At 38.3% G+C, this 23,629-nt stretch overlaps 1 protein-coding gene across 1 annotated transcript in view; it reads left to right on the forward strand.

Moving 5' to 3' along the window:
* Positions 1–23,629, forward strand: part of SGK1 (serum/glucocorticoid regulated kinase 1) — a 108,868-nt gene that overhangs the window by 58,565 nt on the left and 26,674 nt on the right. The window contains exon 3 of the mRNA XM_035728555.1: positions 19,379–19,454. Coding sequence (XP_035584448.1) covers positions 19,379–19,454 — 76 coding nt within the window. The remainder of the gene's footprint in view (positions 1–19,378; positions 19,455–23,629) is intronic.

Below are 23,629 nucleotides of genomic sequence, written 5' to 3' on the forward strand. Positions count from 1 at the left end.
GATTCTCTGTAGAATCTCAGAAGGCGTCTCAAGCAGGTGTGTCCTTATCTTTAATTGTAGGAGATAATTGCTGCCTGGAAGACAAAACTATTATGGCCTAAAACATAAATAAAACCACAGGTCCTAGAGTTTTGTATCGTTGTTTAGAATTTTCTCAAATTTGATTTTATTATTTTAAACCTTATCCTCATCAAGACAATTATTTTCACCTATAAAGATAAAAATGGAATCGAGTATGAAAAACATAAATAAAAATTATCTATACATTGATGAGCAACATCTTGAGCTTTCTGAGAATATGCCAGGCAGTACAATTCCTTTGTGCAGTGTTAGTGAATAATACAGATAAAAAAAACACTAGTGATTGAGTTTCTTCAAGGACTGTACTTTAAAACTGTAAATTACCATACAAATAACAAGGCTGTAAATTGGTATGTAATGAATTGCCCCAGTTATACTTTTATAATTTACTTTTAATACGCCTCCATTCAAGCAATTTAGAAGTAAAACTTAATCATTAGTGTCTTAAAGATGGCATAGATTCTTGCGTATTCTCAGATTAATTCATTAGAATCGATTCTGTGTTTCTGACATCAGAAGGCAGAAGCTAAATAGGGAAATGTATTGATGACAATGCTTTTAAGTATTTTTTATTTGGAAGGCATGAGAATCTTTTTGAGGTTTTTCCTCACTAATTGAAATATCTGTTCAGACTGCCACTGTGTAATCCAGGCTACTGTTTTGAACATACAAAAAAGTCTAAAGGTTTGAAGGGTAGTAAAGTGACATTAGATATATTTCACGTGGTCAAAACAGTCCCACCACTGGCCCAGATCACCTATTTCCCCTCACTCTCACGCCTTACTGCAAAATCTCATTTCAACATCAACTGTCCATCCTGTTGGCCACCACGTTCCTCAAACGGTACTCCTGCTCAAACTCTGGGAGTCCTGAGTACGAGCACTGGGCAACCACTGCAACTCACTCAGGCCCTTCTCTGGTTTATCCTTTTTCTCACCCAGCATCACCACGGGCCCCCTGGCTTCCCCATTCTACAGCATCCTCTGGGACTGCTGTCAGTAAACTCCACTGAATCAAAAACCTCCCCCTGGCCTCTCCTCTTGTTCTGTGAGATCGGGATATGTGCCACATATTAAATAGTGTTTGTGGGCCAAGTGTGTTTTGAAAAAGCCAGGTGAGGGGCGCCTGGGTGGCTCGGTCGTTAAGCGTCTGCCTTTGGCTCAGGTCATGATCCCAGGGTCCTGGGATCGAGCCCTACATCGGGCTCCCTGCTCCGCAGGAAGCCTGCTTCTCCCTCTCCCACTCCCCCTGCTTGTGTTCCCTCTCTCGCTGTGTCTCTCTCTGTCAAATAAATAAAATCTTAAAAAAAAAAAATGAAAAAGCCAGGTGACATGTCTTAGAGACTTCATTTGGGCCATGTGCTCTGAATCCCGAGGAGGGATGAGCCTGAGCTTCCCCACATACATTGGACCCAAAACCTTTCTTAAAGAAACATCTTCAGGAAAATGCTGCCTTAGCTGAAATTCAGTTTTGCACTGAAGGTGACCCATCTCTGCTACCCTCAAGCATAAATGGCTTCTTCTCCAGCTCCCTCTATCTGGAGGCCAAGGGCTTGGTGAGCACTCTCTAGCTTAGCCTTCAAGAACTTCACCAGCTCTACTGAGCCATGCCCTTGATGGCCATCATCTACTAACCTCCAAGACTCTTCTTCCTCTCCTTTAATAACTTTGGTGCCTGATGTAACAATTTTCCTCTTAATCTTTCACGAACAGTCATTCTGGGCAAACCCAATATTCACACTCACAAGTCAGCTAAGAGTACCAACAACAATGACACTGATGACCACTAATGTGTCATTCTTGAATATCTACTATGAGCTAAGTATCTTAATGCTTGATATGCCATTATCTCATTTAATCTCTCCAAGCATCTCCTCCCGCCATGCCCTACTCCTTCATCATGCCCTTCCACGCATTGCCTTGCACGGCTGCTCCTGGTCATGCAGACATCATCATTCTCTGCTGAAGCTACCTGTCTGCCGGACATTCCTACAGTGTGCTTACAGCAGGGTGGACCCCACTACTGGGCATAGTTTCTACGTAGCTTAGAGCAAGGGTGACACTGGCTGAATTTGCTGTCAGGTTCATAAAACACATTTATAACCATTTGAGAGGTCATCTTTGGCTGCAGCCTTCTTCCCAACGATCCGAGGCCATCGAGCAACATGTTTTCTCTCCTAGAGGCAACTTCCAATGTTTGCTGTCATTTCTTGCTCTTCAGTAGTCCTTTCTCTGTGTGCCTGGCATATGTGTGCCTGGCATATATTCTGTAAAATCACAAGCTGATGAGATGTTAAGATCAGAAGGGGCCATGAGATTCATACATCCCAACCCCCACCCCCCCAACATACCGATAAAGAACTGAGGCCTGGAGAAGCCTGTAAACTGACATTATCCTCAGAAATTGCCGAAAGATTAGATAAAGATAACAGAATTTGCTTATTCCTTTTCAAAAAGGGATTTATTTTTGTTGAATATATCCTTGATGACTTCTTATCTACCAGGTTGTCATGGTTTTAGATCCAAGTCTGTTAGTAAACACACTGTGCACATATATTTCTCTTGATCACTCACTAATTGAGAAGCCGATGTGCTGTCAGAGGGAAATAGGGCCGACTGCTTTCCATAGCAGCACAATGAGGTTCTTTCCGTTGGGTGGGACATTTGGTTCAGATTTCCTTTGCACCAGATGGTTGTCCCCCAAAAGCCCCAAAGCTCCTGGGATCATTAGGATTCCAGATGTGTTTGCTACTGTTGATCTGGGGTGATGTGACCGCACTCTCCTCCTGCCAAGTATGTATTCAGCTGTTAGACTGAACTCAGAAATGTTTGTTGGCATGCTTCTAATATATTTGATAGTTTTCATTTTTAATTTTGATCCTCCAAATAGGCATTATCCAGGAAAGATATTTAGGGTATATAGATATAGTAGTCAAAAACCTCGCCGTATGAAGAGTGTATTCTAGGACCATATTGGTGAACATCTGAGACCATCTAATTCCAGGCCGCAGAGTTCCAAGGCGTCTCCTTTCTTAATGCATTGAACTTGTTCTGAATCCAATTATACTCTTTACATTTCGCAAAATAACTCATTTCGTGTATTCGACAGTAGAATGTACTTTGATATCGGGGGAGAAAAGTGTTTTTACTTTAATGTACTCCAGATTGGAGACCCTTATTAAGGCTGGTCTGCCTTATTTCCCAGCTGTGCTAATTAAAAGCACTAATTATTGCCATGTCAGTATCTCAGGATCATCTTTTGATGCATGAAAGTTTGAGGGAATTAAAAAAAAAAAATGACTGATTTTGGGAATCAGGTGAGAAAATATTCTTTAAATTTTTTTTTTTAAAGTTTTTATGTCAATTTATTTGATTTTGGTTCCTACTTCTTTAGTCTCAGATCTGTTCTGGATTTTTGCCATGTGGAAAATAGTTGCCAGAATCCCCTTCCTTTATATAGCAGTTAGTGTAATTAATGCTGAAAGGGGACTTACCTCACTCCTGATGTTAATAGGCTTCTCAAAAGCAGTTTTCATATCTAATACTTGTAACTTGTGAAGGAATTAATAAACCATATTCCCAGGATCCTCCCTGCCATCTAAAGTCAGGGATTCTCTAAGACCTTATGGTCACTTTCCTAATTCATAAATCAACCCATTTCTTGCTCTCATGAGAAATAATCCAGGTGTGCTTGGGCAGGAAGTAAGCTATTTACTTTTCTAGGCAGAGGGTGGGAGAATGGAAGAAAGATTATCTTTCCAGCTGGAAGGCAATCCTTTCCCAGAGGTACAGATAATCTCTTTGAAGAGTTTCTAGACTCCAGAACAATTAAACTCTAAAAAAAGAATTATTAGGTCATGTAAATTGAAGGAAATGTCATACTGGGAAATAAGATTTCTATTCACAATTTTACTGGTGCAAAATTTTGTGTTATGTGCATTATTTACAGTATATTTTTCTCTGTGGCAGGTTTATTCTGATTTAGATCCTCTGGGACTGCAAACACCTAACTTATTTACTCCCTTCAGTGTACCTTTGCTTGAGAGAAGAGATTATTTGGTGGCAAGCTGTTTCAGTGGAGTCAGACTATGTAATAGGACAGAAAAAAACAAAAAGCTAGGAGAAAACAAAACAGAGAATCTCCTTCCTAAACAAAATATAGATAAATGAAATTGAGTTTATTTTATTAAAATAAGACCAGTGAAAATGTTGGTGGGCTGTGTAAGGAAACTGAAAATAGCCACAGGGCCTTCTACCTTCAGAGTTAACAGCCTTCTGATTTTTGAGAAGGGAAGCATTGTAACTTAGCAGGTAGTAAACCATTCCAATCTGCAACTAATGTAATCATCTCAAAAACCTTGAACATTCAATGCTTAGCCCAAGTCTATTTCAAATATTTGAGTTGCTGGCAAACTACCCCAAAATAGTCATCTCTTGACGATTTTTTTAAAATCACTTCTCTTAGGCTATGGATGAAAACAACAAACTCTGGGGATGAAATATAGAAGCAATTATAGGAAGAGAAAGTACCTAATAGTATGCAAAATGTGCGAGAACTGAGTCATATGTAAAATTTTTTAACTTCTTTACTCTTAAATTCTGGTTCCTGGAATCCCTTCTTCGTAACTGACTCACAGTCTATTTTGAACAAACCTGGCAGTACTACACCCCTTTCACAATAGATTAAAATTCATACCAAAAAGTCAGAGAATGATGGGATGATCAGGTAATACCGACTGAGGAGCCTCGCTCCCATGCAACCCTGTGCGAAACACTAAGCACATGGCTCTCAGGTTGAGGCTGACCTAAACTCTCCATGTTTTGTAGTTATGTTTCCTAATGTTGTGTTTGGAAAAATGAACTTATTAGAAATACCTAGAACATAGTTCAGGAGAGATGCTTGATCTTGTTCCTTATTTAAAATATCTATTTTTTTCCACTTCTAAGACTTCTCTAGAATTTTTATTTTTTTAAGATTTTATTTATTTATTTGACAGAGAGAGTGAGAGAGCACAAGCAGGGGGAATGGCAGGCAGAGGGAGAGGAAGAAGCAGGGTCCCTGCTGAGCAAAGAGCAGGATGCAGGGCTCTATCCCAGGACCCTGGGATCATGACTCGAGCCAAAGGCAGACGCTTAACTGACTAAGCCACCCAGGTGCCCCTTCTCTAGATTTTTTATAATGAATTTTATCATTTTTAAGTAATTCCTTTATTGTCTTTTTTCTAAAAAGAGTTTGGAGCTATATTTTCAGCTTGATTTTAGTTGCTTCTCCTCCTTTTGTTTACAATGTCCAGCTCATTTTGTTTCAGAGTTTATATTCACTTCTTAACTTTAAGAAGATTCTTGCCAGGCACCTGAATCATGGGCCTAGAAGGGACACGAGTATATCCTTTACCTTTAGGCAGAACCACCCAAAGAAGATGCTATCCAAAGATTATTTCTTATAGCTCTAGAGAAAATTGCACAATGTCCACCTGCATGTCATTTTGACATTTAAATTCTTCTGATCTGTCTAACCAAAGCCTTCACACTTCAAATCCAGCCTGTTTGCCTTGTTTTGTACTCAATGCAGATAACTGACCATTTCCTTATAAAAAGCTATTACCCTCAAAGAATATATTCAATTGCCATCTGGTTTTTCTTCAAGAAAATGAGTAACAGTCCCATTTACCTCTCTTCATTGGTCTTATTTTCCAACACTTGAATCATTTTGCCATCTTTGTGGTTGTTTTCTAAATAATGTCCAAGTTCTTCAGTCTTTGAACATGGACTCCCAGAGTTCAGAACAATACTAAGTCGGGATTATCTGACAGTTCCTTCGCATCATTCTCTCATTCTATGTGTATTTATTTTTATATTGCTTTTTAAGTATCTTATCATTAAAAAACATATTTTTGGTCCAGATTTAGATGTGTTTTTAATGCAGCTGATTTAGTAGACATTTTGTAGAGGAGACATTGTACTAAGTCTATATGAAGTAGACATTTTAATGCAATACTGATACATAAGTAAGATTTCTCTAAGAAACATTTATAGAAATTATAACCATAGCTAAAAAAAGGTTTTATTGTATTTCTATTTAATTTTTTTCTAATATCTTTCCTCTACTTAATCTTGGATGAATTTTCCAATTCTATGTTTTTCCAGCAAGTTTCTAGCCAAAAAAAACAAAAAAGAGAAAGAGAGAGAATCAGAAATTAGCTGCATAATACCAGTACAATAACCATGCCAATTTAGTTTGGCACAGTGTGATTATGAACATATTTAGAGCCTTTAGAAATATTTTGGGCTATTTCTGCATGAATTATATTTGAATCTCAGGTCTATTGTTTTCCTTTTTTTGGCGGGGGGAGCAGCCTGAAAATGATTAAAATATATGCAAGTAGGCAATTTGTAGTTCATTAATTTGATTAATACCTCTGAAGGTTTAGGCGTCCTGAAATGGTAACCTTGTCTGGCATATTCAGTATTGGTCTTTGGGATGTTTAACAAGGTACTGCCCTGGCATGTGTATTTTCATTTACCCTGGGAGAGAACCAGGTCCATGGAGAAATCAGACAATGGACGTAATGATTGAGGCCCATAGGACTTAAAGAAAATCTTCATGGGGGAGCTTTGACACTCCCTGTTCCCTGTTTCCCAATGACACAAAATGAACCTGTCATGGATTAATATTAGAGAGTATTATCTCTGCACAGGTCCAGAGAAACTCAAGAACACTAAATTAGAATTGAGGACTAGAGGGGGGTACACATGCATTCAAGATCATCAATAATTCTATGCTGAAAGGCGCATGAGACTATAGCTTCAAAATGCATATATATATATATATATATATATATATATATATACACACATACACGCATACCTATATATATATATATATATATATGTATATGTATGTATTTTTATAGTAACACTTTACATCCGGTCTTTTTCCAATCATCAGAACATTCATCCCTCCATTTCCTAGATATGGACAAAACTGTTCTGTTTGCATTAATATAGGTAGATAGATTTATAGATACTGATGTTAGATAATTTTTACATTATGAAGATAATATAAAAATATTAAAATTTTAGGAAATGGGAAACAAAAGGAAAGCATCCATAATCCCACTACAGTAAAATAATAAGAATTGCTTCATGTATTGCCCTGTCTGACCTTCTGTACACATTTGAAATACAATTTTATATTATGATTTCTTTTATTTAACATAACAATGGGTAACATTTCTCCATACCATGGAAAATACTTAAAAGGCACCATGTGCACGGTGGCTATGCTGTTCTTTACTTGATCATTTTCTCATTAAACATTAGGTTGCTTCCAGTGTGTTGTAATTATGAATAATGTTAAGATGGCTTTGTGCACACAAATTTATGAATTATTTATTAGGATAAATGATCTAAAATGAAATAAATAAAAGTATTGAGCATCTTAAAGCTGTTAAAATATAAGAGCTTTCAGAAAACATTTAAAAATTAAAATACAAGGAGCAGTCTATGAGAATACTAATTTTACAAAACCCTTGCCTGCCAGCACTGAATATTGTCATTTAAAAAATTAGTTCTGTTTATTATTATATCATTTTCTCTTAAAACATAAATATTCTAATCAAACACCATTATTGATAATCCTATCCCTTTACATGGGGAAAAGAGAAATACGTATCATTTAAAATATATTGGTAAGGCATTTTCCTCTTAGGTTTTCAATGAGCAGCTTGGATTACTTAAGAAGTGTGGTGATAAACCTGTACGCTGTTTTTTTGTTTTGTTTTGTTTTAATTTTATTTTATTATGTTATGTTAGTCACCATACAATACATCAGTAGTTTTTGACTTAGTGATCCACGATTCATTGTTTTCGTATAACACCCAGTGCTCCATGTGGTACGTGCCCTCCTTAACACCCATCACCAGGCTGTGCTGTTTTAAGTTATAACCCACCTCAGTAACCTTTGAGGCAGATTTTCCATAGCATCAAGGGCTAAAGTCTAACTGATTTGGAGGAGAGTTATATAAACTGTTGTGTTCTGAGCCATCACCCTCCAGCCTTACTCGGCATCTGTACTGCAAGGTCAAGTCCTGTTATCACATCAAACTCTTAAGGCCTTCTGCACATAGACTGTTTAGTGGTTTTAACTGGGGAACAAGGTGTTGGTAAAAGAAGTGTTAGTTCAGGAAAGAAATTACAAAGATTCTAAGCAAGGTTTTTCCTTTTCTTTTTGACTTCCCCATTCCTGGCCTTGAGGCCTCATCCCTGCCATTTGCCACAAAGTCCAGAGATGTATGTAGGACCATGCACTTACAGTCACACACACACACACACACACACACACACACACACACACACACACACACAAAGAAGAAATTGTTGCAGATATATATTTTGGTATGTATGCATGGGAGTTTCCTGGAAGAACTCACAAGAAACTGTTGGTGGTGGTTCCTGGAGACTGTTGATGATGGTTGTGGAACTAGGGACAGATTTTCTTTCTTCCCCTCAAAAATCAATTTAGTTAAAAAAACAATTACGCCCATGCATGTTCTGAAAAGATATTCTTCTGTTTTCTTTAAGAAACGAAGCATATGTGACCAATATAAATGGAACTGGCACTTTTGTATGGCTATAGAGTAAATAGTAACAGGATGGAGTGACTTTAGCAGATGTGTAAGTAATGGACTGCTCAGATTCATTTTCCTTTATGCACTTGGGTGCTTCACGCTTACTCTCCTTAGGTTAAAATACTCCATGAAAAACAGAAGGCAGGTTTAGGGACCAAGTGGAGGCATTAACAAGCATAGCATACATGAGACGAAGCCTTGCCATCAATCTCTCCCCATCCCCACGTCCCCAGCCGGTCTCTCTCTTCCGCAGCGCCAGTGATTTGTGAATCAGCCACAGCAGGTACAAGACCTGAATTTCCATTCTCTTGACAAATATCATTTGGAACCCCCATGGGGGACCTTAGGATACGCTAAAATAAGGTGACACAAGCAATGACCTGTATGTGTTTACTTTAAGACATACTTTAAGTATGTATATATTTGGAGGCATTCTGGTTTAGTGATGAAAAGCCTGGGCTTGCTAGCTGCATTTTCCTTTTACAAGTTACCTTATTTTGGCATCTGTAAAATGGGCATAATGATAATAATACCTTTCTCATAGGGATGTTGTGAGTACAAAGTGAGTTAGTTAATGTGAAGCACTAGAACAGTATGCTTTTCCCTCTTGGCTTGAGGTGTAGTCTTTTGCCCTAGAAGGTTGCATTTGTGTTTCACCCTCTGAAGTTTTCCAGCACGTGTTTTTCTGGCCTGGCCCAGGGATGGGTCCCTTGCAGCAGTTGTAGCCATCTTTGTAGCTCCCAGACAGGTTTGAAGAGACATGTGCTCCAGGGCCAGGGACTGGGAATGAGGGAGCAGGTGGGGGGGTTAACTCTTGAAGACTGCCACTGAGCTGGGGAGAGGTTGGGGTGAGGGAAAGTAAATGCAAAGCTTTCCTACCGTTTTTAGGCTGCCCACCCCCCTTTTTTAATTCAACCTTCATTTGGTCACTATAAACCTTTGTTTTCCGGAGTTTTAACAAATTTGGTTCTGACAGTTCCTGCTTGCTTTTTGATGTTTCTGCCCAAGGACAGGCGCTTGGAGGTGCCTACTCTGCCATTTTCTCCTGTCACCTCCCTGGATAAGACTTCAAAGGTTGACTTATCCATACTTCCCCTCCTCCCAAGAAGGGACAGCAAGAGTGCCCAGAGGTTGTTCAGAGGGTTCACTGAGTAATGAGATAATAAATATGCTGGCCCATTGTAAACACTCCATAAAAATATGATTAGTAATTATTTGCTGAAATATAGTGTGACTTTAAATTCTAGGTCTAGGGAAAACTTCAGTAGCGCATTGCAGTGACATTTGGTTCCTTGTTTAGGACAGCTAAAAGTAGCATCATTCAAGTCCTCAGTAACAGTCCTATATGCCTTTAAAGATCTGGAATGTCTGTTTGATCCTTGACCAAGCTCTGGATCCACAATTCGGCTTCATGAATATTTTATGCTCCCTATACGGAATGATAAAATACAAACTCAAGCCACTTAAGGATTGTCTAGAGCCCACTGAAAAATAAGTAGGAAAAAATACAGAGACAGAAAGAAAAGATACAAGTAAGCTGCATATGGAAAATACATGCCAGGGGGAGACAGCTAATGCAGGATCTTCTTGGAACACTCATAGGCTCACGTTATTATTCTGCTTACTTCCCAGAAGTTACTTCCCTCAAGTGTTCTGGCTGGGATCAGAACCTACACCTCTTAAAGCTGAAATTCAGTACTTAGTAAAACTATCCACTGCTCCACATGTTATATAGATGTTTTTCATTCCCTGGACATTTTCCCACTTATTTCTTCATGGGCCTAATGACTTACCCACTGAATACCAAAGACATGTTGGATAAAGAATCATTGTCAAGATGTATGATTAACTTGGCTAAATGCTAACACAGTTTCGCAATGAAAACCTTCCACCTCTGCCATTCAAAACTTTGTAAAAGATGTATTCATGGTGTTTTTGCTTATGCAAAAAATACATTTCATAATTGTCAGGTATTGTTTTTAACATGTGTTTCATATCAGATACAAGAAAGGTCAAATGAGATCTTAAAAAAAAATGTTGGCTGGATCTGCTCTAAGTGAGTCTTCCAGCACATCTGGGAACCTCTGTAAAAAATTAACTCAACATTCTGGACTCTTGGGATGGCCAGATTATTAACTGGTTTTGCAGAAGCACTCTGTGAAAGCCAAGGCATTTAAGAAATATTTTTAGACCTATAGACCATTAAATACTGCATAGTTAGCCCACTGTATGAGAAAAACAGCAGGTAGTTAGATGGAGGTGTCTAGTTCCATTCACAGAAGGGAAAAGAAACCATGCATTTGTTGGCAACTGCATTTGACAATTTAGACTCTAGCTAACGTGTTATTGGAAGATTGAATATCAGACTTTTTTATTAAAAGAAAATTAAACATTAAGAATTATAACAAAGAGCAAATTATAATCACATTGGCCTTGAATCTGACATAGCTCCTGTATAGGAAAACAGTAGGAACATTTTTTCCTAGGACCTCACATAAAACCCAGATCCAGATTTCTATTTCTTCCCCCTCTTGTCAAATACCTTTCTGGAGGTAAGGTAAGCTCAAAGAGAAAAATACTAGGGAATATTGTCATTTGCACTGAAAGATACTCAAAACATTTCTCTTTTCCCCATAATGCCTAGGAGTAGGTGTTTGTTCATCATTTAACTTAGGCCTGGAAGTAATCCCTTATGTTACCCTTGTATGGTACAATGACCCTGAAATCGCCATACTTAGTTTCTTCCCTGTATCCAGTGGATAAATACCACTTAGTCCATGTGACTTCTTTTTGGCAGAAGTTGGTTTAAGCATGACAGAGATTCCTGAGAAGTTTAAAACTATGCTGGTACTCCAGTCTCCTCTCCCCTCACATAGGGTCCTGGCACTGTTTTTTTTTTTTTTTTTTAAGTTTCTCATTGCAATGTGTGGCCTTGATTGAGAACCACTGGAAAGCAATGCGTCTTAAGGAGGGGAAAGAAAAATCTAGTTGTGGACTAGACACGGACTAGTCATGGACAAATCCAAATGATGTACTGAATTGAGCCTGAACCTATACACAGTTTTGAAGATGATTCTTCCCAGCCATCTATGGTGTTATAGTCATAGATAATAGTCTGAGAGAGGAATAGAGCCAATCATTAATAACTTTTTCCAGTGAATGTATTTGGTAGCACAGTATAGCCTAAGCAGTTTTCTACATCTTTATGGAAAGAAAAAGAAATCGTTTGAATGGAATGTCAGGAGCTAAATAGCAGGCCAGATCCCAGTCTTACCGTGATGCGGGCCTGCAGTTTCTTCCACTGCTATGCATTTCTGGAAGCATCAACTACTGAGTTAACCCCACTCTCAATCACTCCAGGACTCCAACACCAGAAATTCAGCAGGGTTAAAACCCTAGAAGAAATGAAGACATGTGTTAAACCATCACATTTTGGCATAATGATTATCTCCTTTAATTTCTAATAGCTTAAATTGAGGGGGGCTTACAGACTTCATTTTTAATTGCTTAGAGATTAATAATTCAATCATTTAGCACATGTTTACTGAATGCCTACTGTGTGCAAGCAACCCTCTGGAAGCATGAAATTTGTAAGAGACCATAAAAAATTTATATATTATATATAATATATATATTATATATATTATATATTAAGTGTCATGGGGAAATAAAAAGCAGAAAGAGAAAGACATTTCCATTTTAAGCAGGGTGTCAGGAAGGGCTTGGCAAATGCCTGGAGGATGACATTGGAGCAAATACCTGGAGGAGGTGAGAATTATGCTGATATCTGAGCAAAGAAAGTTCTAGTCTGAGTGCTCAGCAAGCACAGTGCCTGGAAAGAAGTCTTTTTTAGCTGGTACTATTCAGTATATAGATAATTCAATTAACAGAGCAAACTTTTTCCATCAAAAGATTCTGTCTCTTCTAGCCTCCAATTTGTCATGATTCTATTAACATGTTTGATTGTGTGACCATGGCTAATAACTCAAATCAATTATTGAGCCCTACAGGGAGCTAAGCCTAGGCCTAATCCTAAGCCTAACTTTAACTTTGCCAATTTTTCCAGTAAGGAGACTAAGGCTAACAGAGATTATGTAACCTTCCCAGGGTCACTCCCAGAGCCAAGTCTGGGGCTGCCATATTTTATTACAGGTCTATCTGACTCCAAAGCCCATGCTCTAAACAGCCATATCTAATTATTTCTACCAACTTTGATCCAAACTAAATGCAAGGAAGCTTCCCTTAACCACAGTGGAGGTATTACAAACAACATGAATAACTTCTGGCTATCTGTGTGACCTTCTGTAAGTCACTTTACCCCTTTCAGAATTTGTTTTCCCTTCCATTAAATAAGGAGGCTAAGCTAAGTCATGTGTTAAATCCATTCTACCCACAAAATACTATTACTCTGTGATACATTAACTAACGCTGGCCCGTGTACCATCTTTTGAATCCTACCAAACCAATGATGTAGTCAGCGAACATGCAATGATTGCCTTTTCTGAGCCAGGCACAAGCTACAAATACCATGCCCCAAATAATTTCTATTTAAGAATTTAATTACATGCTTTGGTACAGATTATATAAAGGTTTGACCTGGGGGTACCTGGGTGGCTCAGTTGGTTAAGCGACTGCCTTCGGCTCAGGTCATGATCCTAGAGTCCCGGGATCAAGTCCCACATCGGGCTCCCTGCTCACCAGGGAGTCTGCTTCTCCCTCTGACCCTCATGATCTCTCTATCTCATTCTCTCTCTCAAATAAATAAATAAAATCTTTAAAAATAAATAAATAAATAAATAAATAAATAAAGGTTTGACCTGGATTCCAGTCAAACCAACTCTGTGTGTCTTCTTTGTTTCGTGTTTTAACTTACAAATGAAGATGTGTGATTGTTGGTTCTGATGCTATTACTGAAAAATAGCTAAGGTGGGCTCCCTTAAAGCTTCTAAAATGACCACATAGTGGGGTGCATGGGTGGCTCAGTCAGTTAAGTATCTGGCTCTTGATTTTGACTCAGGTCATGTTCTCAGGATCAAGGGATTGAGCCTGGCATGGGGCTCTACACTCAGTGGGGAGTCTGCTTGAGATTCTTTCTCTCCCTCTCCCTCTGCACCTCCCCACTGCTCTCTCAATAATAAATAAATAAATCTTTAAAAAATAAAAAATAAAATGACCACATATAGCCTGACTCCCTACTCGTGTCATCCTATTTATTGCCTCCAGAGTGCTCACCTCAACTGCCAGCATTAGAAAAGAAGTTCCATGAGGGCAGGGACACATCCATCTGGTTCCCGACTATTCCGCTCAGCATTAACCCTGCCATTCAATATGTTTTCCACAAATATTTATTCGATGAAATGTATAATTGAATTAATTTCAAAATTGAAGAGAAATCTAAGTTTTAAGGAACCAACATCAGTTCTCAACAGACATCTTGAAATGTCAAGACTTGGACTCTATCCCTTGATCAGTCACTCACTTAAGCTACATTACCCACTAGTCCTCAATATCCTCCATCTATGAAGCAAGGAGGAAGGTGACGTAAGATCCCTTGCAGCTCCCCAAATCTCTGATCCTTTCAATTCTACTAACATCTGATTTAATAGAGGTTTAACCTGGACATCTTGATTTTATGTAGACCAGAGGTTGAAACTGAAATGCTTGCTGGGCTGGCTGGAAACATAAATAAGCAAAATGGGCTGGATGGTAAATTGTCTTAAGCAATTCACAGTCACAAAGGCCAAATCGAAAAATATAAAAAACCAACAAGAATGCAAGTGAAATAAAGCCTCCAAAAGAAGAACATTTGTCTACTTGCTTGGAATCACAATTTCTTCAGGGGCCAAGAATAGTCCCTATGCTCCATGTCATATGGATGTAATTAATGTTAAGCAACTGAACGATGATAAATCATCAGTTCACCCAGAACTGTAAGACTTGGGATCTCTGTTGAGATTCTTTGACGAATCTCTTGACAAGACTCCTGCTGTCCTTATGTACACTGTGAGGTTGCTGATACCAGATACACAGACTGTGGGATGTTTGTGGTATTGAAACAGTGTGGATGGATTCTCATCCTGCCGTGAGCAATGTGGAGGATTAGCCCAGAGGTAGAGGCTTGAGAACCGCACCCCCCCGCCCCGGTCCCCGCCGCCCACAACTGTGCAAGCGTCACCACTAAGCACCCAAAGATGATATGGTCTGGGTCTGGTCTGGGTCAGAGATGAAGCAAGTGCTGCCAGAAGGACTGTAGTTACAGCACATTAACCAGAGCCTACGTGTGCTCCACGAGCTCACCATGTTAGCTGAGGCACAGCGTAGAGTGGTTTCTTTAGCTGCTGAGGACTGTAGACAGTCATGACCACAGTTGACCATCCTTCCTGGTCCCCAAGTTCCAAAGTTCCAAAGAAATATGTTGGACTCCTCCATCTTCCCTTATTTTCGGTCATCCCTCAAATCTTACAAAATCATTACAGCTGCCCTTCACAGCCATCCCACCCTTTCCATTTTCACAGTGCCCTTGCTCGTCATGCTCTCGTCAGTGTTTCTGCGACAAGGCAGCAGCCTCCTAATCTCCTCGGCTTTCGTCCTTTGTGACTGCCAAGGCTCTTGAATTCCCTCAGAGTGAAGGATTCATTGACATTCAAAGCCTTTCACCATCTGGCTTCTACCTAGTTTCCAGTCATTTCTCCCATGAGCCTTCTATTCCCATGAGATTGTTCCACCAAGAGTTGCCTAACCATATGCCTTATTAAGCGTTGCTCCCACACCTTTGTTTGTATTTGCCCCTCCCACCCTGGATGCTTTTCTACTGCCTATCCACCATTCCAAATGTTGCCAGTATTTTCCAAAACTGCTCAAGTCCTCCCTCTTCTTTAAAGCCTTGCTCGACACCTCTGCCCACACTATTGCTTCCTTTTTTAAAACATGGACAAAATTTAATAGCTATACAACATTCTTCATCTTGGATTTAGAGGTACTTGATATGAGGTTCCATAGACATCTTTGTGGATGTCTATGTCTTACTCCCAAAATCAGAAAGTAGGGTCCTAGTGATCAATGCATTTCCATTGTACCCTTATAACAACCAGGATAGCCCCTTGGCCTTAAACAAAAGCTTAATAAATACTTGTTGGATATAATGAAGTCATTCAAGAGAAAAAAAATCAAGGAAGACTTTTCTTCCCCTGGATACGCAGAACTGAATTTAAGCTTAATATTTGCAGGATGGCTTTACATCCTGTGATTGCATCTAGAGGACGTTTTCTAAAGCTTCACTAAAGCAGTTTAAGAAGCAAAATCTTATTTCCCTAGATATAAAGTGTTCTTGCTTACTTTTGAACATCATGTAACCTGAGATGGGAGAGAATCAACTTCCCTGGTTAAGAAGAAACAAGCATGTTGAGAGTTCCTACTGTATTTTAGGGAGAACTAATGACTTTAGCAGTAAAGTATACTGCATACTTTAGTAGCATACTGCTAAAATCATAAAAAGTCATACACAAATTATAAATAAGTCAAAAACAAATCAGGGACAAATTCATATGTTCTGATTTATTTTTCCTATATCATCACCACAGGTGATTTTTAAATTATTTATATATGCATGTATATTTATTTATTGTGGATCAATGTTCTTTAAATCAGGATAAGATGGAATGAGGAAAGGGGACCATAGCTGTTTCCTTTCTGGCAATCCTGCAAATATTACAACTTGTCATTAACTGAAGGCATTTTATAGAATTAAGATCTGGCTCATTTCTCATGTCAGTGGAATCTCTAATGATTTATTCACAGGTTCATTTCCCAGAGCTTGTCCAAAATTTCTGAACATCTGACATCTCCCTAGATGAGTTATTCTGATGCACCCTACCTTCTAATATTAAACTACTTCTATCCTTGTTTCAAATGCCCTTATCTTTCTAATGTTCTAATGTTATAGTAACTTATGTAAGTACTTCTAGATCTCAGAACTCTAGGGAATAAGCATTCAGCAATGACCTTCTAGAAGTAATCCTCTTTCCTTCACCTTCACACTCTAAAACTTTCCATTCTATTAGGGAAGGAGATTTTCCCTCCTTTCCCTCCAGGGACATATTAGAAATAAGTTGAAAGATAGTACCACTTCTATTAGAAAAATATTTTTTTAAGATAACCTCCCCCAAAAGCCTGTAAGGATTTAAGTAAGTGAGACTAAGTTCCATTGACTTTGTTGAACTCACAACTTTAAAGGATCTCTTCCTAATCATCAGTTCCAAATTGCTCTGTATGCAAAACAGTGCAAGGGCTCATTCTGTTTTTCAGAATGTTTATGCTGTCATTAATTAAATAAATAAACTTTAACAGCCTTCATTAAACTTTAATAAATCTAATTACGGTTGAAATTGTTGGTTGTGCTAATGGCATGTGGTTATGGAAAAAAAAGTCATTAGTTAAAAACATTCTAAAGAAATTATAGATGAAGTGTCATGATGTCTGGTATTTGCTTCACAATATTCCAGCCTAATAAAGAGGGGAATAGATGAACTAAGGCTGGTAAAATGGTAAAGTGTTGAAGACTGTTAAAAGCTGGATAATGGGTGCATAAATGGTTATCATACTGTTTACTTTTGTGTGTGCTTGAAATTTTTATCTCAGTAAAGAGACTTAAAACCAGGAAGAGGCCTGCTAACCTGGAAATGAAAGGCTCGATGAGACAGAATAGCTACTCTCCAATATTTGAGGAATTATTTCTCAAGGAGAGCAGATCTGTGCAACTCAAGAGTGAACTAGAACCGGTGAGCAAAGTTTCAAGGATCCAGATTTCAACTCAACTTGTAAAGAACTTTTAACAATTGGAGCAGTATTTTCATGGAATATGTTATTCCTTTGAAGGAATTTACACTGAGGCCACTTAGTGAAGTCTGAGGGATTTTTGCATTGCTGGCTCAAAATGTCATCCAGGGAATGGTGCGGGTCCACACATTCTTTTTTTTTTTTCCCTTGAGGTTTATATTTTCATGATTTTCTTTTACCACAATTTAACTTTTGAAATCATGTTTCCTATCAATTAAAAACACATTACACTACCAGAAAATTGCATTAATAAAATGTAGATGACTTCCATTTTTATTTACCAAATTGTTTATGTGCCTATCTGATATAGTCACAGATGGAGGAGGGTGACCAATCCCCAGATTTTTTTGTGTGTGGTAAGAACAATTACCATGAAATCCTCCCTATTAATAGATCTTTTCAGTGTACATTACAGTAATACTAACTTTAGGCCCAACATTGTTCAGCAGATCTCTAGAAATTAATCATCTTGTGTAACTGAAACTTTATACCCACTTCCTCAACTCCCTACTTCCCTAACCCCTGGCAATCACCATTCTACTCTCTGATTTTGCGTGTTTGACTACTTTAGATTCCTCTCAGAAGTAGTATCATGCAGTATTTGTCCCTCTATGTTTGGCTTATTTCCCTTAGCATAGGTTTATCCACGTTGTTGCTGATGGTGGGATTTCCTTCTTTTTTAAGGCAGAATAATATTTCACTGTATGTGTATACCACATTTTCTTGATCCATTCATCTGTCTAGAGACACGTAGGTTATTTCTCTCTCCCGGCTGCTGAGACTAATGTTGCAATGAACATAAGGGTGCAAATAACTCTCCAAGATCCTGATTTCTACACGTTCTTTGGTAGTAGCTCACAACAAGAGAAGGAGCTTGTGCTGGATTGCAAACTGATGCACTGCTTCTTTCATCAGTAAAGGCCTGCTATGGAGAGAAAAGGCCAGCAGAACTAAACAAAGTATTAAGTGACATTCTTGACTATTTTGACTGTTGCTGCAATGGAAGGAATTTATCCATTAAATAGTCATAGGGACTTTTCACAGTAATCAAATTATAGATACAAAATATCTATAAATGGAATGTCCTTATTAACCGTAAGATTTATATTTCCCCAATTGAAACATATTGGAAAGCCACACATCACATTAGTATAAAGTTGCACCCAAAAAAAGGATCATTCCTGTTCCCTGGAAATTATTGTGAAGCATCTATTATTTGGATGTGCACTAGGCAGAGATGTTAGTTAGGTTAAATGCATAATATATATATATATATTGCATATGTGTATGTGCTGCTATTTTAAAAATATAGATTCTGTTATGATTATAAAATAACTCATTTTACTTGTTTCAAGTTTTTGTTCAAGTTCTCTTTAGTTAACATACAGTGTGGTATTAGTTTCAGAAGAATTTATTTTAAAGTGCCACTGAATTAAAAAGAGCTCTCCCTTATGTATTTTCCCAAGCATATATACTAAAGGTACCATCTCTATTACAAAGTCCAAAACACGTTTCATGTGATAAGGGTCCTTATCTTAATATATTGCTAATCCTACAAGGCTTCTGCGTACAGCTGTATAGGTTGCACACTGCAAAAATCATGGGAGAAGGGAGCTAGTGGAAGCTGAGTTCCGGCCCCCATGTGCTTATCTAGCCAGGAGCCCTGGCGGTGAAACTGCGTCAGGTCAAGGGTCACCCATGATCCCAATTTGCCCAGGACGGCCATATGTGCTAGCTTCAGGCTTGGACTCTTGCCTATAGAACTGTAGGTTGGAAACAGCTGAAACAGTGAATCCATTTTCACATCACTTCTTTTCTCCTTATGTTTTCAAGGCAAAAGAGCCATGTAATCATGCCAGCATCCTGACCAAGCCTGACCCAAGAGCCTTCTGGACTAATGATGATTCAGGTATTATTGGAAAAATACACTCTGGCCCTGTGATGTACAAGAAGCATTCTGTAGTAAAGCCCTACATAAAGGCAAGGTTTGGGGGGAAATTGTGTTTTGCTTGTTTGTTTGTTTGTTTATACCTAGTCCAACACTTGACTATACTTCACAATCAATTATATATATGTGCATATATATGTACATATATATGTATATGTATATATATGTGTACATATAATACAAGCCCCTTTGTTTTATTTCTTAGTATCTAAAGCATATATATGATCAGGCATAGATTTATGGAGTGTGAAATATCTTCAAGCATTGGGGGTAACAGAGGAATGAGTCTATTCCCTGGAGTGGAGGCCAGAGGTAACAGATAAGGTGGGCAAATACACTGGCCCAAGTTTCTCTTCCAGAGGAAGAAGTGGATTAAAAAAACCCAGGGTGAGTCACACTTGAGAATACTTAGTGGAGGGCAGGCATGACTTCTATCCAGGGGCATAAACTTAGTCAGAATCAGAGGAATGTCACTTTCTGAGATCAGAGAGACTATGCTTCAGGATGTATAATTAAAAATCACCCTCAGACAAAGAGTACGGTATGGAAATGGAAGACTTTTTTTTTCTTTTTCTTTTTCTTTTTTTTTCTTTTTCACAGTTGGGACACAAGGCCTAATTGCATGAGGTAAAGACCCACTAGAAATAAAAAAAGAAGGTTAAGCCAAAGGAGCTAAAATACCTAAGAGAGTGTTACTAGAGCTTTCACCTTTTCTAATTAAATAAGATCTAATTCAATAAAGAACAGTAGTAGAGTAGTAGAGATGATACCTCATATTTGTATCAGGCCTCACAGCTTTATGAAGCGCATTCACAAGAATCTAATTTATGTGTTTTTGGCAACCCTGTGAAATAGGAGGGGCAGCCTATCCACACTGCCCCTGTGTGAGAGATAAAATCAGACCCTGAAAGAGGTTGGCTGACAGATCCAAAGCTCATGACCAGAAAATACCAAAGCTGGGAGTAGGTCGGAGAGCCTGCTGGCCCAGTTCTATAACATGCTTCCTTAGAGAAAGAAGCTGTCTTGTGAGAACCAACGTGGGCTAAGTCCCTGCTTTAATCTTTCCTTTGTAAAAGAGAGGCCGAGGAAGGAAGTACAAAACCGTCTCGTGTCTTTTTTTTTTTCAAAAGACCAGGTTTATAGTCTAAACTTACTATCACTTTCCTCTGTCAAAAAAATTATTCTCTCTTGTTTTCTGCCTTTTGAACAGAGATGAAAAGCACGAAAGTGAATTGGCCTATTTATGCCATCATTTCGGGCCATTAGTGGTACAACCACAGAATAAACAAGCCATTCCCTGGCTAACACCACTATTAAGACCCTCAGCACACATGGTGGGAAGAAGCTACATAGAACAAAACATCCCAATTAAAAAACAAAAATGTTCTTAAAATTATGTAGAGACTGGAATGGGAGGGAAATCTGTACAGAAAATAGTGTTCAGGCACTTTTTGGAGCTGGAAAAATTATGTTACAAGAAAAACTAATGCAGGGAGTGCCTGGGTGGCTCAGTTCACGAAGCGTCTGCCTTCAGCTCAGGTCATGATCCCAGGGTCCTGGGATCAAGTCCCACATCAGGCTCCCTGCTCAGCAGGGAGTCTGCTTCTCCCTCTCCCTCTGCCCCTCCCCCCGTGTGCTCTCTCTCTCTCTCTCTCTCTCTCTTTCATCTCTCAAATAAATAAATAAAATCTTTTAAAAAAGGAAAAGAAAAACTAATGCAGAACATGTAGAGAAATAGCAATAGAAATACTTCAAATCTACTCACTTAAAAAATTTTTTTTAAATTATTTTTGTGTTATCAGTGGGGTCACAAAGATACTGGGTCCCCTTGCAGTGGCTCATCTAGCAAAGAGCTTCCCCAGTAACCAATTCCTAGACTAAGGTCTATGTCTAGTGATCTTGTGGGGAAAGGAAAGGGATTCATTGTTCAGTCAATTCCTGACACAGGGGTATCTATGGTGGTGGAATTATCTTTGGCTTCTTTTAATTCAGTCAATTTTTTTAAAGATTTTATTTATTTATTTGACAGAGAGAGACCCACAGCGAGAGAGGGAACACAAGCAGGGGGAGTGGGAGAGGGAGAAGCAGGCCTCCCACGGAGCAGGGAGCCTGAAGCGGGGCTCGATCCCAGGACCCTGGGATCATGACCTGAGCCGGAGGCAGACGCTTAACGACTGAGCCACCCAGGCGCCCCAATTCAGTCAATTCATATATTTCAAAGCTCTGATACTAAGTACATACATTTTTATAAGTACAGTTTTCTGATGCATGGATCACATCCCACTTTATCTCTGGTAAAAGGCTTTGTTTGAAGTCTGTTTTTTTCTGATAATAATACAACCAAGCCAGCCTTTTCATGCCTACTCTTCACATGGTATATCTTTTCTACCTATTTACTTTCAACTTATCTGTCTGTGTCTTACAGTTAAAGTGCTTCTCATATAGACCTCTTATAGTTAGATTTCCTTTTAAATCCTATCTGAAAATCTGTGTTTTTGTTTTTGTTTTTATTTGGAATGTTTATGTCTATACCTATATATAGATATATAATGGATATTATTCGGTCATAAGAAAGAATATGTATACCACATCCTTTTTATCCATCCATCTGTGGGTGGACACCTAGGTTGCTTCCATATCTTGGTTATCATAAATAATGCTGCAATAAACATAGGAGTGTATATATCTTTTCAAGTTAGTTTTTTTGTTTTCTTTGGGTAAATATCCAATAGTGGAATTACTGAATCAAATGGTATTTCTATTTTTAATTTTTTGAGGAATCCTCATACTGTTTTCCAGAGTAACTGCCCCAGTTTGCAATCCAACCAACAGTGCAAGAGGGTCCAACACTCATTATTTCTTGTGTTTTGATTTCACTCTGAGAGGTGTAAGGTGATTGTGGTTTTGATTTGCATTTTCACATGATGATTACTGATTGTCTCTTGGCCATCTCTATGTCTTCTTTAGAAAAATGTCTATTCAATTTCTCTGCCCATTTTTAAATCAGATCATTTGGTTTTTTGGTGTTGAGTTGTGTAAGTCCTCTATATATTTTGGATATTAACCTTTGATCAGATATGTCATTTCAAATATCTTCTCCCACTTAGTAGGTTGCCTTTTTGTTTTGTGGATGGTTTCCTATGCTGTGCAAAAGCTTTTTATTTTGGTGTAGTCCTAATATTTATTTTTGCTTTTGTTTCCCCTGCCTCAGGAGACATAGATAGACAATGTTGCTAAGGCTGATGTCCAAGAGATTCTGCCTATGTTTTCTTTAAGGAGTTTTATGGTTTCAGATCTCGCGTTTAGCTTCCATAGGTTCCATACAGATTTTAAGATTATTTGTTCTAGTTCTGTGAAAAATACTATTGGTATTTTGACAGGGACTGCATTGGGTCTATAGATTTCTTGGCGTAGGACAGACATTTTGATGATATTAATTCTTCTAATCCATAAGCACAAAATATCTGTATATAATATGTCATCTTCCACTGGTTGCTTTAATCTTTTTAATCTTTGGTTTTTGTCAGTTTGACTGTGATGTGTCTTAACTAGAGTCTGTGTTCTTTAAGATGTAGACCCCTCAGGTTTAGGAATTTAAATATCCTTCTAGTCTATTAGTATTTTTCTTAGAATTTGAATCTGAAGGATGCAATTATTTCTGCTGTGGTTTCTACACTGCCCCGTGTCCTTTGTTCTTCAGCATATCAGCAGTCCAACTAAAACTTTTCCTAAATGCCTTCAATTCTATTAAGTGTAAACACAAGCTAAAGCAACTTTATAGCCATCCGTCTGCAACATGCAAACGTGTGAGCCTATAAATGGGTCTAGTCACAGTATGAATTTTGTTATGGGCAACTTTTACCAACTCCTGAAATAATTGTGATAAAATTATTCCATCATTTCCTACAGCAAATATATTTCAGCAAACGGCCTATTTCCATTCAAAGCTAGCCATCATCAGAGTATTTTACTTATTTGACCTAATGTACATATAATCTCTTGATACACAGTTTAAGTAGAGTTAAATATTAGGGGTAATTAGTCCACATTGATAGAAAGAGATGCTAAATTTTAAAACTCTTTTGTTTTGAAATAAAAGCATACTGAGGGTTTGTGCACCCTGAAATCTGGTGAGA

The sequence above is a fragment of the Zalophus californianus genome, chromosome 7 (assembly GCF_009762305.2).
Source record: "Zalophus californianus isolate mZalCal1 chromosome 7, mZalCal1.pri.v2, whole genome shotgun sequence".
NCBI classification, from domain to species: Eukaryota; Metazoa; Chordata; class Mammalia; order Carnivora; family Otariidae; genus Zalophus; species Zalophus californianus.